Source organism: Mauremys reevesii, linkage group 2 (assembly GCF_016161935.1).
Source record: "Mauremys reevesii isolate NIE-2019 linkage group 2, ASM1616193v1, whole genome shotgun sequence".
NCBI classification, from domain to species: Eukaryota; Metazoa; Chordata; order Testudines; family Geoemydidae; genus Mauremys; species Mauremys reevesii.
This window is the reverse complement of record NC_052624.1, coordinates 224,657,227-224,677,255: the sequence shown is the minus strand read 5'-3', so window position 1 is coordinate 224,677,255 and position 20,029 is coordinate 224,657,227. Positions and strand designations below refer to the sequence as shown.

General features: G+C 44.1%; 1 protein-coding gene across 3 annotated transcripts in view; it reads right to left on the bottom strand.

Annotated features, from left to right (window-relative positions):
* The window catches only part of CLVS1 (clavesin 1), a 146,302-nt gene that overhangs the window by 77,302 nt on the left and 48,971 nt on the right, over positions 1 to 20,029 (bottom strand). For all 3 annotated transcript variants that reach the window (XM_039525694.1, XM_039525693.1, XM_039525695.1), the window contains exon 3: positions 7,276 to 7,450. In XM_039525694.1, coding sequence (XP_039381628.1) covers positions 7,276 to 7,450 — 175 coding nt within the window. The remainder of the gene's footprint in view (positions 1 to 7,275; positions 7,451 to 20,029) is intronic.

Genomic DNA, 20,029 nt, shown 5'->3' with positions numbered 1-20,029 from the left:
ATCTTTGTGCATGTGTATATGTGTATACACACACTAGAACAGAGCACCAGTTGCTGGAGACATATTTGTGTAAGCAGAGTCTGAATGTCTCCCCTGACATTTAATGGTGAGCTGTGGAAAAAGACTTCAGAAGCTGATCTTGTTTGCATGGACACACCCACCCTGCCTAGGTGCTCATCATGATGGGATTGCTTGCCCAAATGCTCACTTGTGGCTGGTGTTGGATCCCCAGTCTCCTTGTTATTGCGACAGGAATAATAAAGGGTTGTTATCCTTGTTGTGTGAACTGAGGACAGCAGAACCATACCTGGCATACCCCAATGGAGGAACTTATCTTCAACTGAATGACACTTGCTAGGTAGGGGACATGGGTTCCAAAGCCCAATGAGTTGAAAGAGGGTGGGGACAAGTACTTGTACTTGGTGGTGTGGACCCTGTTTAATGGTCCTAGATACCATTTGACCCTTCCTCGACCCATGGTATAATAAAAGAGCTAATTTAGATTCAATTGAGAGTCTTGTTACATGCTGCAGAGTTGAAATCACTGATATCTAGGTATAAGTATTAAACCTGCTTTGGGACAGTGTCTCTATTGCAAGAGACTGCCCAATGTGCAACAGCAGTGAGGCTCCCCCACTAGCAGCTGAAATCACTGCGAGCTGTGTTGTGTGTGTGTGGGGGGGGCCTGAAGACATCTTGGCGAGTGACCAGCTGGGCAGCTGGCAGAGAGGTGCAGCAGGCGGCCAGCAGGGCAGCTGGTGGAGAGGGTCAGAGCAGAGCCCTGCAGAGGCATGGCAATCAGCCGTTGGGGCAATGAGTGAGTGCTTGAGTGCAGCGTGTAAGGTTCATCCTTACCATCCTCTGCCTTCCACACAGGGTGGGAGGTGAACTCTGCAAATGAACCTCTGAACTCTGGTAGTGCACTGGCCAAGGACAGCAACTGTGAGTCGGGTACAGAGGCGGGACGGGCACATTAAAGGGACTTTGGGTTGTAAGACCCTGAGGGGAAAAGGACACTGCCCAACTTACTTGGGGGTGGATCTTTTGCTCATGGTTTGTGTTTATGAACCCTTGTTGTGGTGTTTTCCCAAATTAATGCTGAGTTAATTTCCTCCTTTTATTAAAAGTTTTTGCTACACTCAGATTCTGTGCTTGCGAGAGGGGAAGTATTGCCTCTTAGAGGCGCCCAGGGGTGGTGTGTAATTGTCCCAGTCACTGAATGGGGGCTCGAGCTGGTTTTGTGTTGTACTGATGAAAAGGAACCCCTAGATACTGAACCCGCCCCTTGTTGCTGCTGGTTCCACCTGGCAGAAGGCACCTTTGCATATGGGAGAAGAAAGCTCAGTGTCTCCAGGATGACCATACTCAGCCGTCCCTTGGGTAGGGTGAATCAGGGCAACCACCTCAGGCCCCACGCTCTGGGGGGCCCTGCGCTTCAATAAAATAGGGACTGTCCCGATATTTAGCCCTTTGTCCTGCGTCCTGACCGATGTACAATCGGGACGCCATTTGTCCTGATATTCAAGTGAAGAGGTGAATGGGGAGGCGAGCAGCCGGTGGGCAGGCGGGTGGGGGTGAGGCGGCAGGCGGGCGGGCAGACAGCGAGGAGGAGAGCAGCAGTTGGGCGGATGGGTGAGGGGGGGGAGCACCAGGTGGATGGCGAGGAAAGTAGCGAGGAGGCTCATTTGTCCTGGGCCCCGCAACCCGCTAGGGACAGCCCTGACCATATTCACTGGCAGCCCTTCATGCACCTTCAGAAAAGAAGTAGCCCACACAGACATATTTATTTTGCCATTTGCCTTTGCGCAGGGAATGTGCCATGGCCCCAGTCCATCCACCCATACCCCTTCTGGGATGGTTAATATGCCTAGGAACACTCTTTCCCTTGTACTCAGAAAGCACTGGCTGCAGTACAATAGCTGCCGCCTATGCAGAAATGCTGGGCAGAGAAAAGGAAATCTCTGTACTTCTCCTTGCAACCAGTACAGCTCCACTGCAGCGGCTATTCCTCTGACCTAATTTTCTTAAGCACCCATGGTCTTCTCAGTGGAACACTCCGAAATGTGTCAAAAAGGATTGTGGTGACTATTTTCCACAGTTATTATATTTCTTGGAATTTTTTAGTTATCCAAGAATATATTGTTTAAATAAATGTTGTTATAGGTAAATCCTGATGAGCTAATTTCTGATTAACTGAAACTACAGTCAGTGTTGCCCACAACCTTAGGGATAATTAATAGACCAACATCACAGACACAGAAATATAACTTCACAGCAGGAGCAAGCAGAAAGAGAAAGGCTGTGAAGGGGAAAAGCTGTTCACACAGAAATGCTAAAAACAAATAGAAATCAAAATCCAGCAAGTTATTGGCATAGTATATTGTTTTTGTATATATATCATCTTTTTCCCCTTTGCCTCTGTATGACCATTTTTCTGTAAGATCTACCCTTCCCCCAGACATCAGTGAAAGAAACAGAAATAGAAAATAGAAAAACTCTAGAAAGAAATAGAGCAGTGTTTCTCAAACTGGGTTCGCTGCTTGTGTAGGGAAAGCCCCTGGCAGGCCAGTCTGGTTTATTTACCTGCCCCGTCCACAGGTCCCGCCAATCGCAGCTCCCACTGGCCACGGTTCACCTCTCCAGGCCAATGGGAGCTGCTGGAAACTGCAGCCAGTAAGTCCCTCAGCCTGCGCCGCTTCCTGCAGCTCCCATTGACCTGGAGCAATGAACCGCGGCCAGTGGGAGCTGCGATCAGCTGGACCTGTGGACGCGGCAGGTAAATAAACTGGCCCAGCCTGCTAGGGGCTTTCCCTACACAAGCAGCATCCCAAGATTGAGAAACACCAGGGCCGCCCATGGTGGGGGGCAAGTGGAGCAATTTGCCCCAGGCCCCCACAAGAGTTTTTCGGGGACCCTGGAGCGGGGTCCTTCACTCGCTCCGGGGGCCCTGGAAAACTCTCGTGGAGCCCGGGCCCCCGGAGCTTCTTCTGCTCCCGGTCTTCGCCGGTGGGGGGTCCTTCCGCTCTGGAGCAGAAGGACCTCCCGCCGCCGAATTACCGCCGAAGCAGGACCAGCTGCCGAAGTGCAGCCGGGTCTTCAGTGGTATTTTGGCTGCGGGGGGGCCCTTCCGTTCCAGGACCCGCCGCCAAAGTGCCCTGAAGACCCGCGGTGGTGGCCCCCTGCCGCCGAATTACCACCAAAGACCCGGCTGCACTTTGGCGGTGGGTCCCACTTCGGCGGTAATTCGGCAGTGGGGGGCCCCCACCGTGGGTCTTCGAGGCACTTCGGCGGCGGGTCCCGGAGCGGAAGGACCTCCTGCCTCCGAATTACCGCCGAAGCAGGGGCCCTCCGCCGCCGAAGACCCCAGGCTCCCGGAATCCTCTGGGTGGCCCTGAGAAACACTGAAATAGAGCATCTACTAAGACATATAGCAACTATTTCCTCATGATGAAAGAATGGACCTCATTAATGAAAGCCTTGCTTAGAACACATTTGTCCTTGCACATTTGAGATATAATTAAAAGTGCCACACTGTACACATAGTTATTTAGCATTAGAACGACCCTTGTTTAAGATGGTGATACTAGCTCTATTTTAGGTCATTAAATAGGGTAATTGAGAAACAGGAGAGCTGCCCTGTTGAGCTATAATGAACTCACTGGTGTGATCTTACATACAGACAAATCCAATAAATAATGGGAATATGAGCAAAATGTGATTTCAGGCCAACTTGAGTTTTAACTAGAATTTGTACATCAGCAAATCTTCATAAATAAGAAATCTGCATAACATCTATATATGAATAATTTCATTACTATCAAGCATATTATGTATAACTAGTGGAGGTTCTACAGAATGGGATTAATTAACATGTGCACTGAATAACATCCATTCTCATTACTTAGTGTTATTGCATTGCAGGAGCAGATTGAGAAAAACTAAAAGGGTTGAGTTGCAAAGACAAGCAGCTCTCTTTCACCAGGATGGAGAACATGCTGCATCTTAAAGGTGACAAGAAACATCATTGCCTAGATTAATATTATTCAATCAAACAATTAATGTTTATTTTTCAATAATCCTAGATTTCAAACAAAGATGGGCCCAAAGCACTGAGTTCTTATCCAGATCAGTTTCCCTAAGACTTGAGAGAGAGGGTTCAGATTTGGAGTTTAGATTCAGCCAATTAGGAAGAGAACCTGCAAAATTCATATCTGAAGCTCCGTAGAGATCAGGATTTGGGTTCAACCCCATTTGTAATCATAAAATAATGAACTAATTTCATCTCTGTTGTAACTCCATCCACTTCACTGGTCTGATGCATGGATAAGTTTGGCCCAATATTGTTCCTTAAAAAAGGGAATGGGTATATTCTGTTAATCTGCCTGGTTGAATATCTGCATGTGGAGATTAGTGGCTGCAGATATTTACAAAGCACTAAAACCACTTAGATATTTTGCGGATATGATAAACCTTGAGACTAGAACCTCCTAAGTGCTTCCATTCAGACTGGGAAAAAGGCATACATTTTTAAAGGTGAGAGTAATTAACAATTGGAACAATTCACCAAGGTTTGTGGTGGATTCTTCATCACTAACAATTTTAAAATCAAGGTTGGATGTTTTTTCTAAAAGATCTGCTCTAGGAATTATTTTGGGGAAGTTCTATGGCCTGTATTATACAGGTCAGACTAGATGATCACAATGGCCCCTTGTGGCCTGGGAATCTATGAATCCAGGTACCTCCAAAGTAGAAGCAACACACTCATACAGTGGTTCTCTCCCTTTTCCCCTCCAATATAGGTCTTGTTTATATTTCAAAAGCATCTGAAACAACTAAAAAGTTTATTAGGATAGTGACAGGTATGTTAAAATGAAAAAGTTACTGAAACTCTTTAAACTGGGAAATCAGTCACTTGAAAAGTCTGCGTTTTATATAAGAGTATTTGACTTACAATCTCCACAATGATTTTGTAATTAATATGTCTGAATGCTCTAAAGAAGTTCCTGATTCCTTTATTCTGATGTCAGATGAATGGCCCAGTACTGGTTGGTGTCAGATTGGTAGATTATGTTGAACAAAAAAGAGAACAATTGGAAGTCATGAGGTGTAGTAATCTTCAAGAAGCATCAAGGCATTGTTTTCCAATTTTTGCAACCCCAATTGCAGCGTTTACAATTCCCATTGCAAATGGAATCCTCCAGTGGTCTGCACAGTCCATGACACATTCCCCTTGTTTCAATTTGTTCTAGAAATGCAGTTATTTTTATTTCCACATATATTTATTGCAATCATCTCTGTGTTCTTTTTAAATAAAAAAATTAAGAAATCATCTGTCACTAAGACTGGCAGCCTATAGACAAACAAATGAAATCTTTGCACAATACACAGGGATTTATCAGAAAATAAGGCAGTCTCAGAACCTGTAATAAAAAGCTTTGGGTTAAGGCAGTAGACTAGGACTCAGGCAATCTGGGCTCAATCCTGTGTAATTTTAGGCAAATCACATAATCTCTCTTTGCTTTAGTTTGCCATCTGTAAAATTGTGGATAATACTAATACCCCATAGCACAGAAGGTGGTGTGAGGATAGCTACATAAATACTTGGGAGGGAGATGCTAAGTGGGAACCATGTAAGTACCTAAACTGTTCACAGAAACACCTAATTTCTTGCTAATATTGTAAAATACTTGCAGAAATCTTATTTTAAATGCCTTTTCTGTGAACATTCTCACCAGAAACCTGATTCTAAGCGTCATGTTCATTCTAACCAGGAACAGAAACAAACAAGGTGACCTAGGGGACTGTCATGGGGCATGATGGCACTTTCAGACAGGTTTTGGATCCAGCACTGGCCTGTTCCTAGTTTCTACCCAGAACAAAGGCATCCTGGAGGGAAGAGAAGAGGTTGCAATTTCCAAGACACATGAAAATTGTAGGCCTCTCAGGAAAGCATGCTGGGAAAGCGGACAAGGACAGCTCTCTTTTCCGAATTTAAGGGAGATTGGCAGGGAGTTAGACTTGTACTGAGTCTCCATGATGAGGCAGGCTGGGAAAGAGTAGGGTGTGGCTCAGTTTTTTGAGGGAGAGATTGGTAAAGGGGTTGGAGGTTTGGGTCTCTCCAGTCAAAGGTCCTGGGAGGGGCTTTAGGAAGAAGCCTGTGAAAGGTCCTAAGAGGCTACCTAAGCGGCCGGCAGACTGAATGTAATATATCCCCAGTGGGGGGAGTTCATATGGACTTTGTTACAGACACATCAAGTAGACAGAACACTGGAGTGGGAACAAAAGGTTTCTTGAAGTATCCAAGTAAAGGTGTTAGGCCAATGAGCCAGACAGAGGACCTTGTGAAGTCATCAAGTCCAGCCCCTTGCACTGAGGCAGGACCTAGACCATCCCTGACAGATGTTTATCCAACCTCTTCTTAAAAACCTCCAATGGCAGGGATTCCACAGTTTCCCTATTCCACAGCTTAACTACCGTTATAGTTAAAAAATACATTCCTAATATTTAATCTTGCTGCAGATTGCTGATTACTTCTTGTCCTACCTTCAGTGAGCTTGGAGAACAGTTGATCACAATCCTCTTTATAACAGCTCTTTTAAAGCATACTGTGGACCGATTGTGTACAGATCTGTTTTTAATGTAGTTTTACCTTGTTCCTATTTGTTTACAAGTGTCAGATGCACGTACCTCCTCTGAACTAGACCATAACATAATTTAATGTCTGGTATATTATCATGCTTGGAGAGCTTCTTCAGGAAATTAGGGAAGTCTGAATGGCAGTACATTGATTCCCACAGGGAGTCTTTCCTTCCTCTTTCTCATTACAACCGAAACCCAAATATATTTGAGAGTATGGTTCGGCAGTATATTTCCATCTCCTGATAATCACAACTACTCCCTTCCCTTCACCACCCTGCACATACATATGCACCCGCACATATACGACATGCTTCATAAGGCAGATGTTGCTGGATTTTAATCCCCAGGAACTCTCAGATGGATTAAATCTCAAATCTCTAAACATTATTCTAATTGCTACAGTAGGTAATACATGCCTGAGACAATGATGATTTAGCATTTAAATGAAAGCAATAGATAATCAAAAATGAACATCTGAAACTAGGGCTAGGCTACAACTGGATGATACTCAAATAATTTTTTTATTGACATTTTTTATTGATTTTTCTCCCCTTTGCTTTCTGAGAAATATTATCCTGACTACAATAACAAAACCTAGCTAACTGAGTTCATGCATGCATCTCACATTCCACATACCTGTAACCCTTCAATGGCGAGTTTGAGGATGGACGGTGTTAGCTTGGAGGCTTGCTTGAAGGAGAAATTGCTCCAGTCTATAATTAAAATGAAGCCATTTATCTGAAGCTCTTGATCTTCAATGAGAACTTCCAAAGACAACAGAATAGCCCGTAGAATATCTGTGAAGGAGTTCCTAAGGCCAAAGCAGACATAAAGGGTTGTAATTATCTTCAGACCACAGGAAATGCAGATATGCCAGGGATTTTTCATGTACAAAGAAACTGATATTTATTTTGGTGAAGTTCTTTAGAAAAGACAGATATTTAAAAAGCATCACAAGGTATTCCTTGATTTGATAATGTCTGTTCACTGATAGATAAAATAGATCCTGAGTTAAATCTCTTGGCATTTTGTGGCATCCCTTATAATAGATTTTAGCTCAGCTGCATTGGAAAAATATTTGTCTATAGTAAATTAAACCGCTTTAGGCTATCAGTTTAAAACACTGCATTAACTATGACAACTAGCAAGCTCACAGAGCTAATGAGACGGACATGCATCAGGCAGATTTTCTGGTGCTTCACAAATTTCAAATGTTCTCTTTCATTAATTTGTTGCTGTTCTGTTCCTTTTTTACAGTAATGAATCCGGTAACAACTAGAAGCTAAATGTGATAGACTCACACTCCCAAACCCTGATAAATCAAAGACCTATGGTCAGATCTTCACCTGATGCAAATCAGCATTCTCTCTGGAAGAAAATATTCTGAGCTCTAGTCATTCACTTCAGAAACAGAAACATAGCCTATAATTTAGGGAGTACCAAGTGTACACTAGCTGAGGATTTGGCCCCTAGGATATATCCTTTCCTAGCCAGAACTGTCCTGGCCATACATTGGCATGCTCCAAATTATAGGAACATCACAGTAACTCAGAAGTATAGAGATCAGTGCTAAGATCTTTGAGTAAGGAAAGCCCATTAGAATTTGAACATTTCTGGAGTAAGAAGCAATAAACTACAGATTTTTAAAAAACCCACATCTGATGAAGTGGGTTATATCCCACAAAAGTTTATGCCCAAATAAATTTGTTAGTCTCTAAGATGCCACAAAGATTCCTCATAGTTTTTGTTGATACAGACTAACACGGCTACCCTTGTGAAACCTGAAATCACAGATTATATGTATTTAAAAAAGAGAGAGAAAACCCTGTTATAAACCTGAGACAACAGCAGTCAGGCAGGTGAAATAAATAGTGCATAGAACAAGGTTTAACTTTATTAAGAAAATGTGCTTGAACTAGCCATCCTATTGAATTCCTGCACCTTGGATACATTCCACCAACAATTTGTCTGCATTATAAGGAAGAAAACCAGAAACAGACAGGCATGTCTGTACAAGACATGCATAAATTATATAGCGATAAATAAGAGAGGCTATTTGAAAAGGAGGGAAGGGTTCATTTTTTTGTATAATACATTTTAGCCATGGCCCAGCTTATATTGTTCAAGCATAAAATGGAAAATAACGACAACAGATCAAAATAGGAACTCTGTATTAATTAGCAGTAGGCTGACTGCAGGGGCTCTGTCATCTCACAGAGAATAATTACTAACAGCTGTAGTTATGAAGAAGGGAGAGAGAAACAGAGACAGAGAAGGAAACACTGTACATTTTTCTTAACATGTAATTCTGGACTGGGAAAGTTTCTTTGGTAAACAATGAGCATGAGTCTCTCCAAAAAAATATGGAAATGATTATGTAATGCATAGGCGCTGGCTTCCTCCGGGCCCGGGGGGTGCTCAATCCCTCCGTTCTGCCCGAGGCTCCACCCCATCCCTTCTCCCAAGTCCCTATCTCTTCCCGCCCAGTTCCACCCTCTCCCCTAGTGTGACCCATCCCCGCTCCTCCCCCTTCCTTCCAGAGCCTCCTGCACACTGTGAAACAGCTGATTGGGAGGGAGGGGCAGGAGTTGATCTGTGGGGCCGCCAGTGTGCTGGAAGTGCTAGGAGCGATCGGGAGGAGTTGATTGGCGGAGCTGCTGGGGGACAGGGGGCACTGGGAGGGATGTGGGGGAGCTAGCTGCTAGAGGGTGCTAAGCCCCCGCTAATATTTTTCTGTGGGTGCTCCAGCCCTTGAGCACCCACAGAGTCGGCGCCTGTGATGTAATGTACTGGTACAGTAGCCTTTGTTATCTTTGCACTGTATTTTTTAATTTCTAAGAGCTCTGACCATGTGGAAAGATGGCTGCCATTTTGTTGTCAAAGTTAATATTGCCTGTGACATGGGGGAGAGACACTGTGCTCTCTCATGGAAAATCTAGTTCTGTCCTGTTTTGCTGTTTTCTTTAATCTTTAATGAGTCATTTTACATTGAAGATATATTGTTTCTATTTGTATTAAACAAACCAAAAAATTGAAAGCATAGTCTTAAAGCAGGGTTTGCCTTTCCTACATAAGACGAAGGGCAACTCCACTGATCTGTCAGGACTGAATTCAGCCCTTAGTTTTGCTTGCCCCTCTTGGCAAATTTTGATCTACAAGTTTACAATTTCTGCTTTGAAGAAACTATATCCTGCAGATTGTTGTATTGTGTGGTGTTGTAGCCTGAACAAGAGCTCTGTGTAAGTTCGTAAGCTTGTATTTCTCACCAACAGAATTTGGTAAATACAGATTTTACCTCACCCACTTTGTTTCTCTAATATCCTGAAGAATCAGTTTATTTTCTGTGCTTCTTCGTTCCCGCTTCATAACATAGTAAAAATACCCTTCAAAGTATAATCACCAGGGCAACATATGATAATCACAGAGCTTGCAGATGTCACTGAGATCAGTGACACCTTTGGTTTGAGATGAAAGAGTGTTTAGCTTTCTTGGAATTGGGTATTATCAGCACCCTAGCAACAACAAGGGGACCACTGGGAACCTAACCAAATAGTACCAAAAAATCTGAGTTAGAAAGTCAAACTAAAGACAGTGCTTTCCTCAATGGATCCGATTGTCAAAGAAGCACCAAATGTACATAAAGCATTTCCTCCCTTACTATTCTTTGGGGCCGCATCCAAAATAGGTGGCCAGGTCCACTCGTCAGTCTCTGTTGTGAGCCTCAGATTTACCTTAATTGTGAGCTCAACTGTAAAAAGTGAGTGACAGTTTATAAAAGGTGACAATAACCTATAATAATAAATGTTGATGGGAAAAGGTATGAAAGGGAAATAGACTGAATTAGTCCAAATAAAAAAGCCTATTGATATAACTCAAGGACTGTGTTAAGATCATGCTGGTAATCAAGAAAAGTGTGGAACCAGAAATCAGTAAACAAAAATTGGAGTGTCAGCAACTAAGCCTAATTAGTGCACAAAATAATGAGAGGATAGGCTACTGCACTCATTACTCCCTTTGGAGGTCCTTAAAGAAAGAGACTTTGGAAAAAAACCTGACTACTGGAGTCAGCTTCATCATCATGGTTGCCACCATCACCCCAGCCTTCATCATCCTAATCCTGAAAAATATCCTGACCAGACTGGGCCAGATGACGCCACCACCTCTATTGGCATTGGCTGAATCCCGAACACCACGTAGAATGTGGGACTCCATTTCTCCCCCTGCCGCCCTTGTATCCTTTTCCTTCCTCATCTCATTTATCCTAGCCTACTCCTCTCCCTTTCCCTTCTGTCTGATAAGAGTCTAGTCTAGTTGGCCAAGACTGCATATTTTGCAGGCCTGTGACCAAAAAGAGGCAGCTAAAACCAATGCCCTAAACAGCCCAATGCTGGTACAAATTTGCCAGATCGAGTGGCTAAGACTGTGCTGTGTATGTGTTTTTCCAGCAGTGAGGTAGCAGGAGAGAGTCAGTACCAGACACAAAAGCTGCATTTTTTCTCTTTGATATTATTTTCTTTCCCCTTTGTGTGTGTGTTTGCCTTGTTTCATAATCTTGGGAATGGGATCGGACTTTAACAACAACAGCAACAATGAGAGCTCCAGTCCATCTCAGCTAATTTCTTCTCTTTTCCTCACAAAGGACAGTTATTACCATTTTAATACCATCTAAGAGACTGTCAAACAATAAGGTTTTTCCTTCTAAAAACTCTCTCCAGCTAAAGGGAAAGGAAACAAGGGAAGCTGTTAAAATGAAAGCTGTACTTAATACTTTACATTTCAAATGAACCTCATTTGAAACTGTTTAATGGCCAGACCAAGTGACTCAGTTATGTGAGTACCTTTGGCCCATATATTCCATGTAAATTAATACAACACCTCTTAGTACGATTTAACCAATAAATACTTCAGACAACCATGAACTTCCAATAAAGGAAAAGTAATTTCTCCTTCAGACTCTGTGCCCTCAGTTCACACCCCACTGGCATTCCTGTCACATCATGGGAGGGTTGCTTTAGGTGGTGGTCAGGTTTCCCTGAATACTAGTAGCAGCTTTCTAATAGGGGGCACCGAATTGGAAAATATGATCATGATATACTGGACATGTCTCCTCACACTGTGCTGTCTCTTTTTGGGGCTGTCCTGAGTTGTTGTAGATATCAAAACAGAAAGGGGATTGCAGGCCCCTTGCACAATCATTTCAGGTGGATTCTCTGCCAATGGTAGCTCTGTAACCTGGATTATGTCAGGGGGAATGGAATAATCTCGGACTGAATTTAATCCAACATATGCCATTTTAAAAACAGATTTAATGCTCATCACTGTAGGAAGCAACAAATAGGGCTGAACAGGGTGCAGAAATGGATTGGTCTCCTAGTTCTGGCCAGGAAAGCTTCCTTTACAGCAGAGCTGGCTCCAGGCACCAGCGCAGGAAGCTGGTGCTTAGGGCGGCCCATGGAAGAGGGCGGCACGTCCGGGTCTGCAGCAGCAATTTGGCAATGAGTCCCTCAGACCGGCCGCCGAATTGCCACTGAAGAATGAAGCGGTGCGGTAGAGCAGCCGCCGAAGTGCCGCCGATCGGGGCCTTTATTTTTTTCTTTTCGCCACTTGGGGTGGCAAAAAAGCTGGAGCCGGCCCTGCTTTACAGAACATTCATAGGGATGTTCCTGGTGCTGCCACCTTTGACACCTTAAAAGAAGACGGGGTGGAGTAATTTTAGGGATGGATGAGAACTGCTTGCACAAAGCATGAATACGTTTTATTTAAATTCTAAATCATACTGAAATGTTTGTTATGATTGGGCCCAAATCTTCATCGGGGTACCAAAATCAGTATTTAGGCACCTAACTAAATGACCAGATTAACAGAGCTACTGATCACCTGCATTTCCCATTGACTTTAATAAAAGTTACATGTGGGAGAGTTGAACACTATGGAAATCATGCTGAATCCCATTTGAGGTTGAAGCCCTCAGCTTCCTAATCTTGTGGCTTTCATGTGAAGTACTCAGCTGTTACACTGATTTGCATCCAAATTATTTTCCATACATTAACTCATAAGACTTTTCTGGGACTCCACCACTTTTGTCACTTGGCTCAATTTTCCATCCTCCCCGCGCTTGACACACTTACAAAAAGTGATATAAATTGCTGTGTCAAGAAAGGGAACTACAATACCACTGTGTGGCCTCAGCATGGAGCCTGCTTCAGCCTGCCACTAATGAGTTACCAGAGATATGCACATGCTAGTAAACAATGAAAGCCAGGAAGGAAGGAAGGAAACAGTTTGAGTGAATAGCAAGGTACCATAAAAGAAGTCTTCAAGCCAAACAAGTATCCTGAAGAAAATGGGGAGTTAGTCGAATGGAAGATAGCAGTAAGGAACAATAGCATGGTATAAAAATTAGAAGGGTTTAGATAAGGGATTTTGGAGACAGATTAATCAAAATCAGTCAAATTTATAAAAAGTAAGTAAGAAATTACTTAATTTTAGCAGAAGTAAGCCACCTGTGAGTGGAGTAACGGGTACAAAGGGAACAATTAAAAGGGATAAAGACATTGCAGAAAGCTAAATGATTTATTTACTTCAGTCATCACCACCAAGGATGTTGAGGAGAAACCTACAATTTTCAACTGATAAAGATGAGGTACTGTTGGAGATTAAGGTGCTGAAAGAAACATATATTTCTGAGAAATGGTATCCACCAGGCGTTTTGAGATCACCGGACTCAATCTGCAAAGTACTTAAGCATACTTAGATTTAACCACGTGAATAGTCCTGGTGACTTCAATGGGACGTAACCTGATTTCAGTGGGACTACTCACATGTATAAAGTTGACCATGTGCTTAAGTCTTTTGCTTCATCACTGCAATTAAGGATGAAGTGATACAACTACTAACAGAAATATGCAAATTCTCATTCAAATCTGCTGCTATACCACAGGACTGAAGGATAGCAAATGCTGTAGCACATACCCACATGGCCCCACAGTATGCCAACATTTTTATGGCTGACTTTGAACAATGCTTCCTCAACTCTTGTCCCCTAATGCCCCTACTCTACTTGCGCTACATTGAGGACATCTTCATAATCTGGACCCAAGGAAAAGAAGCCCTTGAGGAATTCCACCATGATTTCAACAATTTCCATCCCACCATCAACCTCAGCCTGGACCAGTCTACACAAGAGATCCACTTCCCTGAACACTACAGGGCTAATAAGCGATGGTCACATAAACACCACCCTATACTGGAAACCTGCTGACTGCTATACTTACCTACGTGACTTCAGCTTTCATCCAGACCACACCACATGATCCATTGTCTACAGCCAAGCTCTAAGATACAACTGCATTTGCTCCAACCCCTCAGACACAGACAAATACCTACAAGATCTCTATCAAGCATTCTTAAAACTACAATACCCATCTGCTGAAGTGAAGAAACAGATTGACAAAGCCAGAAGAGTACCTAGACGTCACCTACTACAGGACAGGCCCAACAAAGAAGGTAACAGAAAGCCACCAGCCGTCACCTTCAGCCCCCAACTAAAACCTCTCCAGCGCACCATCAAGGATCTACAACCCATCCTGAAGGACAATCCCTCACTCTCACAGATCTTGGGAGACAGGCCAGTCCTTGCTTACAGACAGCCTCCCAACCTGAAGCAAATACTCACCAGCAACCACACACCACACAACAAAAACACTAACCCAGGAACCTAGCCTTGCAACAAAGCCCGTTGCCAACTCTGTCCACATATCTATTCAGGGGACACCATCATAGGGCCTAATCACATCAGCCACACTATCATAGGCTCATTCACCTGCACATCTACCAATGTGATATATGCCATCATGTGCCAGCAATGCCCCTCTGCCATGTACATTGGCCAAACCGGACAGTCTCTATGCAAAAGAATAAATGGACACAAATCAGATGTCAAGAATTATAACATTCAAAAACCAGTTGGAGAACACTTCAGCCTTCCTGGTCACTCGACTTCGAGGTCTCAATACTCCAACAAAAAAACTTCAAAAACAGACTCCAACGAGAAACTGAAGAATTGGAATTAATTTGCAAACTTGACACCATTAAATTAGGCTTGAATAAAGACTGGGAGTGGATGGGTCATTACACAAAGTAAAACCTATTTCCCCATGATAATTTTTCCCCCGACTGTTACTCACACCTTCTTGTCAACTGTTGGAAATGGGCCATACTGATTATCACTACAAAAAATTTTTTTCTCCTGCTGATAATAGCCCACCTTAACTGATTACTCTCATTATAGTTAGTATGGCAACACCCATTTTTTCATGTCCTCTGTGTATATATATCTTCCTACTGTATTTTCCACTGCATGCGTCCGATGAAGTGGGTTTTAGCCCACGAAAGCTTATGCTCAAATAAATTTGTTAGTCTCTAAGGTGCCACAAGGACTCCTCGTTCTTTTTGCTGATATAGACTACCACGGCTACCACTCTGAAACCTGTAGATAGCATAGACTCATAGATCACTGAGCTTTAGTTCAGCACCATATAGACTTATTTAAACAATAATTAGAGAGTTATAAAACTGCTAGGTAAACATGATATAATGGGGACAACAGCTTCTGTAAAGGAAAAGTTTATTTCCCCAAGGTACTAGAATACATAACCCATCTCAACAAAATAGTGGTTAAACTAGAATCAGATTAAATGTATTTGAACTTCTGATAAGGTTTTTACAGAGTTTCTCACAATAAGTTATTAAAAAGTCAAAATAGCATGGAATAAGAAATAAAGTTTTGTCATGGATTAGAAACAAGCTAACAGAGAAAACAACAACTAAAACCCCACCAACAACAAGTATAAATGGCCAATTTTCAGTTTAGGAAAGGTTGACAGTACAATACCAAAAGGATTCCTACTAGGACTGTTGGATGTGTAATATATTTCCTTTAAAAAGTGAAAAAGGAGGTGAAGAGCAATGTGGCAAATTTTGCCAGTTCCCCAAAATGATGTAGGTTAATCAAATATAAAGAAACTATGAAGGGAACTCCAGAGGGACCCAAGAAAGTGACGCGAATGAGCCGTAGAATGGTAGGTGAAACTTAATACTGATTTACGCAAGCTAATGCAGGCAGCTCTATTTTGATCTACTCAGCCACAGATATGGGTTGTACCAGTAGTTTCCCCAGGAATGGAAATTAGGGGTGGTGTTCGAATTTACAGGGGGGGTGTCAGGGCCAATGAGATATATAAACAAGATATGAATAAAGTAAATGGTTTGTTAGGATAATGCAAATTTAACATAAGGATAATGCAAGTTACACATAACAGGTCTAGATTTCTAAAAAATATATATAATTTTTTTAAAAAATGTATTTAATTTAAATTGAGTTTTGAAAAGTAAGCCATCATGGGATAAGAGGGAAGTCCTCTCATGGATCAGTAACTGGTTAAAATATGGGAAACAAAGGGTAGGACTAAATTTTATCCGTTTTCAGAATGGAGAGAGATAAATAGTGGTATCCCAGAGGGGTCAGTACTGGAACCATTACTGCTCAACATACTCATAAATGATCTGGAAAAATGGGTAAACAGTGAGGTGACAAAATTTTCAGATGATACAAAACTACTCAAGATAGTTAAGTCTCAGGCAGACTGCAAAGAGTTACAAAGGGATCTCACAAAACTGGGTGACCGGGCAACAAAATGGCACATGAAATTCAATGTTTATAAGTGCAAAGTAATGCACATTGGAAAACAATCTCAACTATACATACAAAACAAAGGAGTCTGAATTAGCTGTTACCACTCAAGAAAGAGATCTTTGAGTCTTTGTGGATAGTTCTCCGAAAACATCCACTCAATGTGCAGCGGCAGTCAAAAAAGCAAACAAAATGTTGGGAATCATTAAGAAAGGGATAGGTAATAAGACAGAAAATATCATATTGCCTCTATATAAATCCATGGTATGTGTACACCTTGAATACTGTGTGCAGATCTGGTCACCCCATCCCAAAAGAGAGATATTGGAAATGGAAAAGGTACAGAGATGGGCAACTAAAATGATTAGGGGTATGAAACAGGAAGAGAAATTAAAATGACTGGGAATTTTCAGCTTAGAAAAGAGACGACTAAGGGGGAATATGATAGAGGTCTATAAAATCTTGACTGGTGTGAAGAAAGTGAATAAGGAAATGTTATGTAATCCTTCACATAACACAAGAACTAGCGGGTTTCAGAGTAGCAGCCATGTTAGTCTGTATCCGCAAAAAGAACAGGAGTACTTGTGGCAGCTTAGGGTATGTCTACACTACAAGAGTAGTTTGAATCAACTTAAGTCGAATTTGTAGAATCGACCTTACAAAGTCGAATTTGTGTGTCCACAGTAAGGACACTAATTCGACTTTGTGAGTCCACACTAACGGGGCAAGCGTCGAAATTGGAAGTGGTGCACTGTGGGAAGCTATCCCACAGTTCCCGCACTCCCTGCTGTCCATTGGAATTCTGGGATTTCCCCCCAATGCATGCTGGGGGGAAAACTGTGTCGAGGGTGGTCTTGGGTAACTGTCAGCATTCAACCGTCACTCCCGCCGGCGGGAAATCAGTTTGCGTACTTTTCCTGTTAGTGACAGCGCTGATGCCACAGCACTCCACTGAGATCATGGAGCCCGCTGCGATCATCGCTGCACTTATGGCCGTTGTCAACTCCTCGCACCTTATCGTACACCTCTTCAACAGTCAGATGCTGAGAAATCGGGCGAGGAGGCTCCGGCAGCGCGGTGAGGACATGAAGTCTCAGAGTGGCACAGACCTCTCAGAAAGCACGGTACGCCGCGCCGTGGAGATCATGGTGGCAATGGGTCATGTTCATGCTATGGGACGGCGATTCTGGGCCCGGGAAACAAGCACGGACTGGTGGGACCGCATAGTGCTGCAGGTCTGGGATGAATCACAGTGGCTGCGAAACTTCAGGATGCGTAAGGGCACTTTCCTTGAACTCTGTGACTTGCTGTCCCCTGCCCTGAAGCGCAAGGACACCTGCATGCGAGCAGCCCTGAGTGTGCAGAAGCGAGTGGCCATAGCCCTCTGGAAACTTGCCATGCCAGACAGCTACCGGTCAGTAGCAAACCACTTTGGCATGGGCAAATCTACTGTGGGGGTTGCTGTGATGCAAGTAGCCAACGCAATCGTTGAGCTCCTGACCTCGAAGGTAGTGACCCTGGGAAACGTCCAGGTCGTCATAGATGGCTTCGCCACGATGGGATTCCCAAACTGTGGTGGGGCTATAGATAGGACTCACATCCCTATCCTGGGACCAGCCCACCAGGCCAGCCAGTATATTAACCGAAAGGGCTACTTTTCAATGGTGCTGCAAGCACTGGTGGACCATAGGGGACGCTTTATCAACATCAGCGTCGGGTGGCTGGGCAAGGTTCATGGCGCGCGTGTTTTCAGGAACTCTGGTCTGTTTAGACGCCTGCAGGAAGGTAGTTTCTTCCCGGACCACAAAATAACTGTTGGGGATGTGGAGATGCCTATAGTGATCCTCGGGGACCCAGCCTACCCGCTAATGCCCTGGCTCATGAAGCCCTATACAGGCGCCTTGAACAGCAACAAGGAACTCTTCAACTACCAGCTGAGCAAGTGCAGAATGGTGGTGGAGTGTGCTTTTGGACGTCTCAAGGGGAGATGGCGAAGCTCACTGACTCGCTCGGATCTCAGCGAAACCAATATCCCCATTGTTATTGCTGCTTGCTGTGTGCTCCACAATCTCTGTGAGAGCAAGGGGGAGACCTTTATGGCGGGATGGGAGTTTGAGGCAAATCGCCTGGCTGCTGATTACGCTCAGCCAGACACCTGTGCAATTGGAAGAGCCCAGCGGGAAGCGCTGTGCATCCGGGAGGCTTTGAAAGATAGATTCCTCAGGTTGCAGGGTAACCTGTGACTGTTCAGGTTCTTTACAGAGAAGCTGAACCTGCCCCTCTTTCAGTTACTGTTGACTTTCTTTTGCGGTTACATAACCCGTTCACCACGTTTCCCCCCTTCCAACACACGTTTAAAAATAAAGTTAATGGAATATTGTTAATTAACAACGTTTTCTTTACTAATGAATTTGTGTTAAAGGGTTGAAACAGGGATGCAGACTGTGGTGGGTAGGGTGTGCAGTGATGTACAGACCGCTTCTACACTCGAGGAATGACAGGCTCCTGCCCCTAGAGCGGTCTGCACTGCCGGACTGGTTGTTTCAATGAAGCCTGCCATCCCTCCTTTTCGGGACTCTGTGTACGGGGGGCTATGTGGCCTTGTGGTGGGGGAGGACTGGGGGGAGGATGTTTACAGGTGGGTGTGAAGGAAGGGGTGAGGGGTGCAGGCTCTGGGCTGGGGTGGGGGCGTAGGAAGGGGTGAGGGGTGTGGGAAGGGAAGGGGAGGAGGTGTAGGGGGATGAGGGCTCTGGCTGGGGCTGAGGGTTTGGGGCATTGGAGAGGCTCAGGGCTATGGTGGAAGGGCAGGGTAAGGGCAGTCTGCCTTGCCATTTGTGTATGGCAGGCGCTAGGACCCTGGGGCACCAGACAGCATTTCTGCGGGGAGCCGCTCTACTGTCAGGCAGGTATGCAGCGCGGCGGGGCGCGGGGAGACCCGTGGGGGCCAGGGCCCAATCCAGGCAGGGCCGGGGGAGAGACCCAGCTCCAAATATAGCTGGAGCAGGGCACCTGCCGCCTATGCACAGAACATGAAAAACACCTCCCAGACTGACCAGGGTGCCTAGTGACTGCACTATGTGTGTGTGACCTGCTGTAGATCCTGCCCCCGTATCTGTACCCAGGTAATGGTGACCGTCCTATGCAATTACCAAACCCCTCCCCCCCTTCACACAAAGTCTTCTGTAAAGAAACATGACGGAAACAGTAATGAACAGCAAACTATTTTTAATAATCAACTACACAGTGAGGGGACGAAACTGGAATTTGGGCTTGGGTAATCCAGGAAGGGAAGGACTTCTCAAAATTTAGCGAATAAGAGCTTTTTGGTACTTGAGCACTCTGTTGGGGTGGAGTGACAGGTTTCACGGCCCCTGGCGCACCTCCTTCTTGTTATTTTGGGTGAGGGGGTGTTGCATCGCAGGTGTATATGAACAAAGCTCTTCAGTCAGTTTGATTGGCAGCAAAGGTCATTTATTTCTCTCCAGCATACATCTTTATACTCTTGAAGCAGGCAAGCAAGCAGTTGCTAATTGGTTAACAAAATTAACACACCCGCAGCTGTAACTTCATAAAACTAGCCAAGGCCAACTTCTCAAAACAAAGCTCAAAGCCTAATTAACCCATCCTAAAAACCTAAACATCTTAGCTTCCCACACTACCAGCTGCCAAGCTAGCAAAATATTCCCAACACCTCCCCCC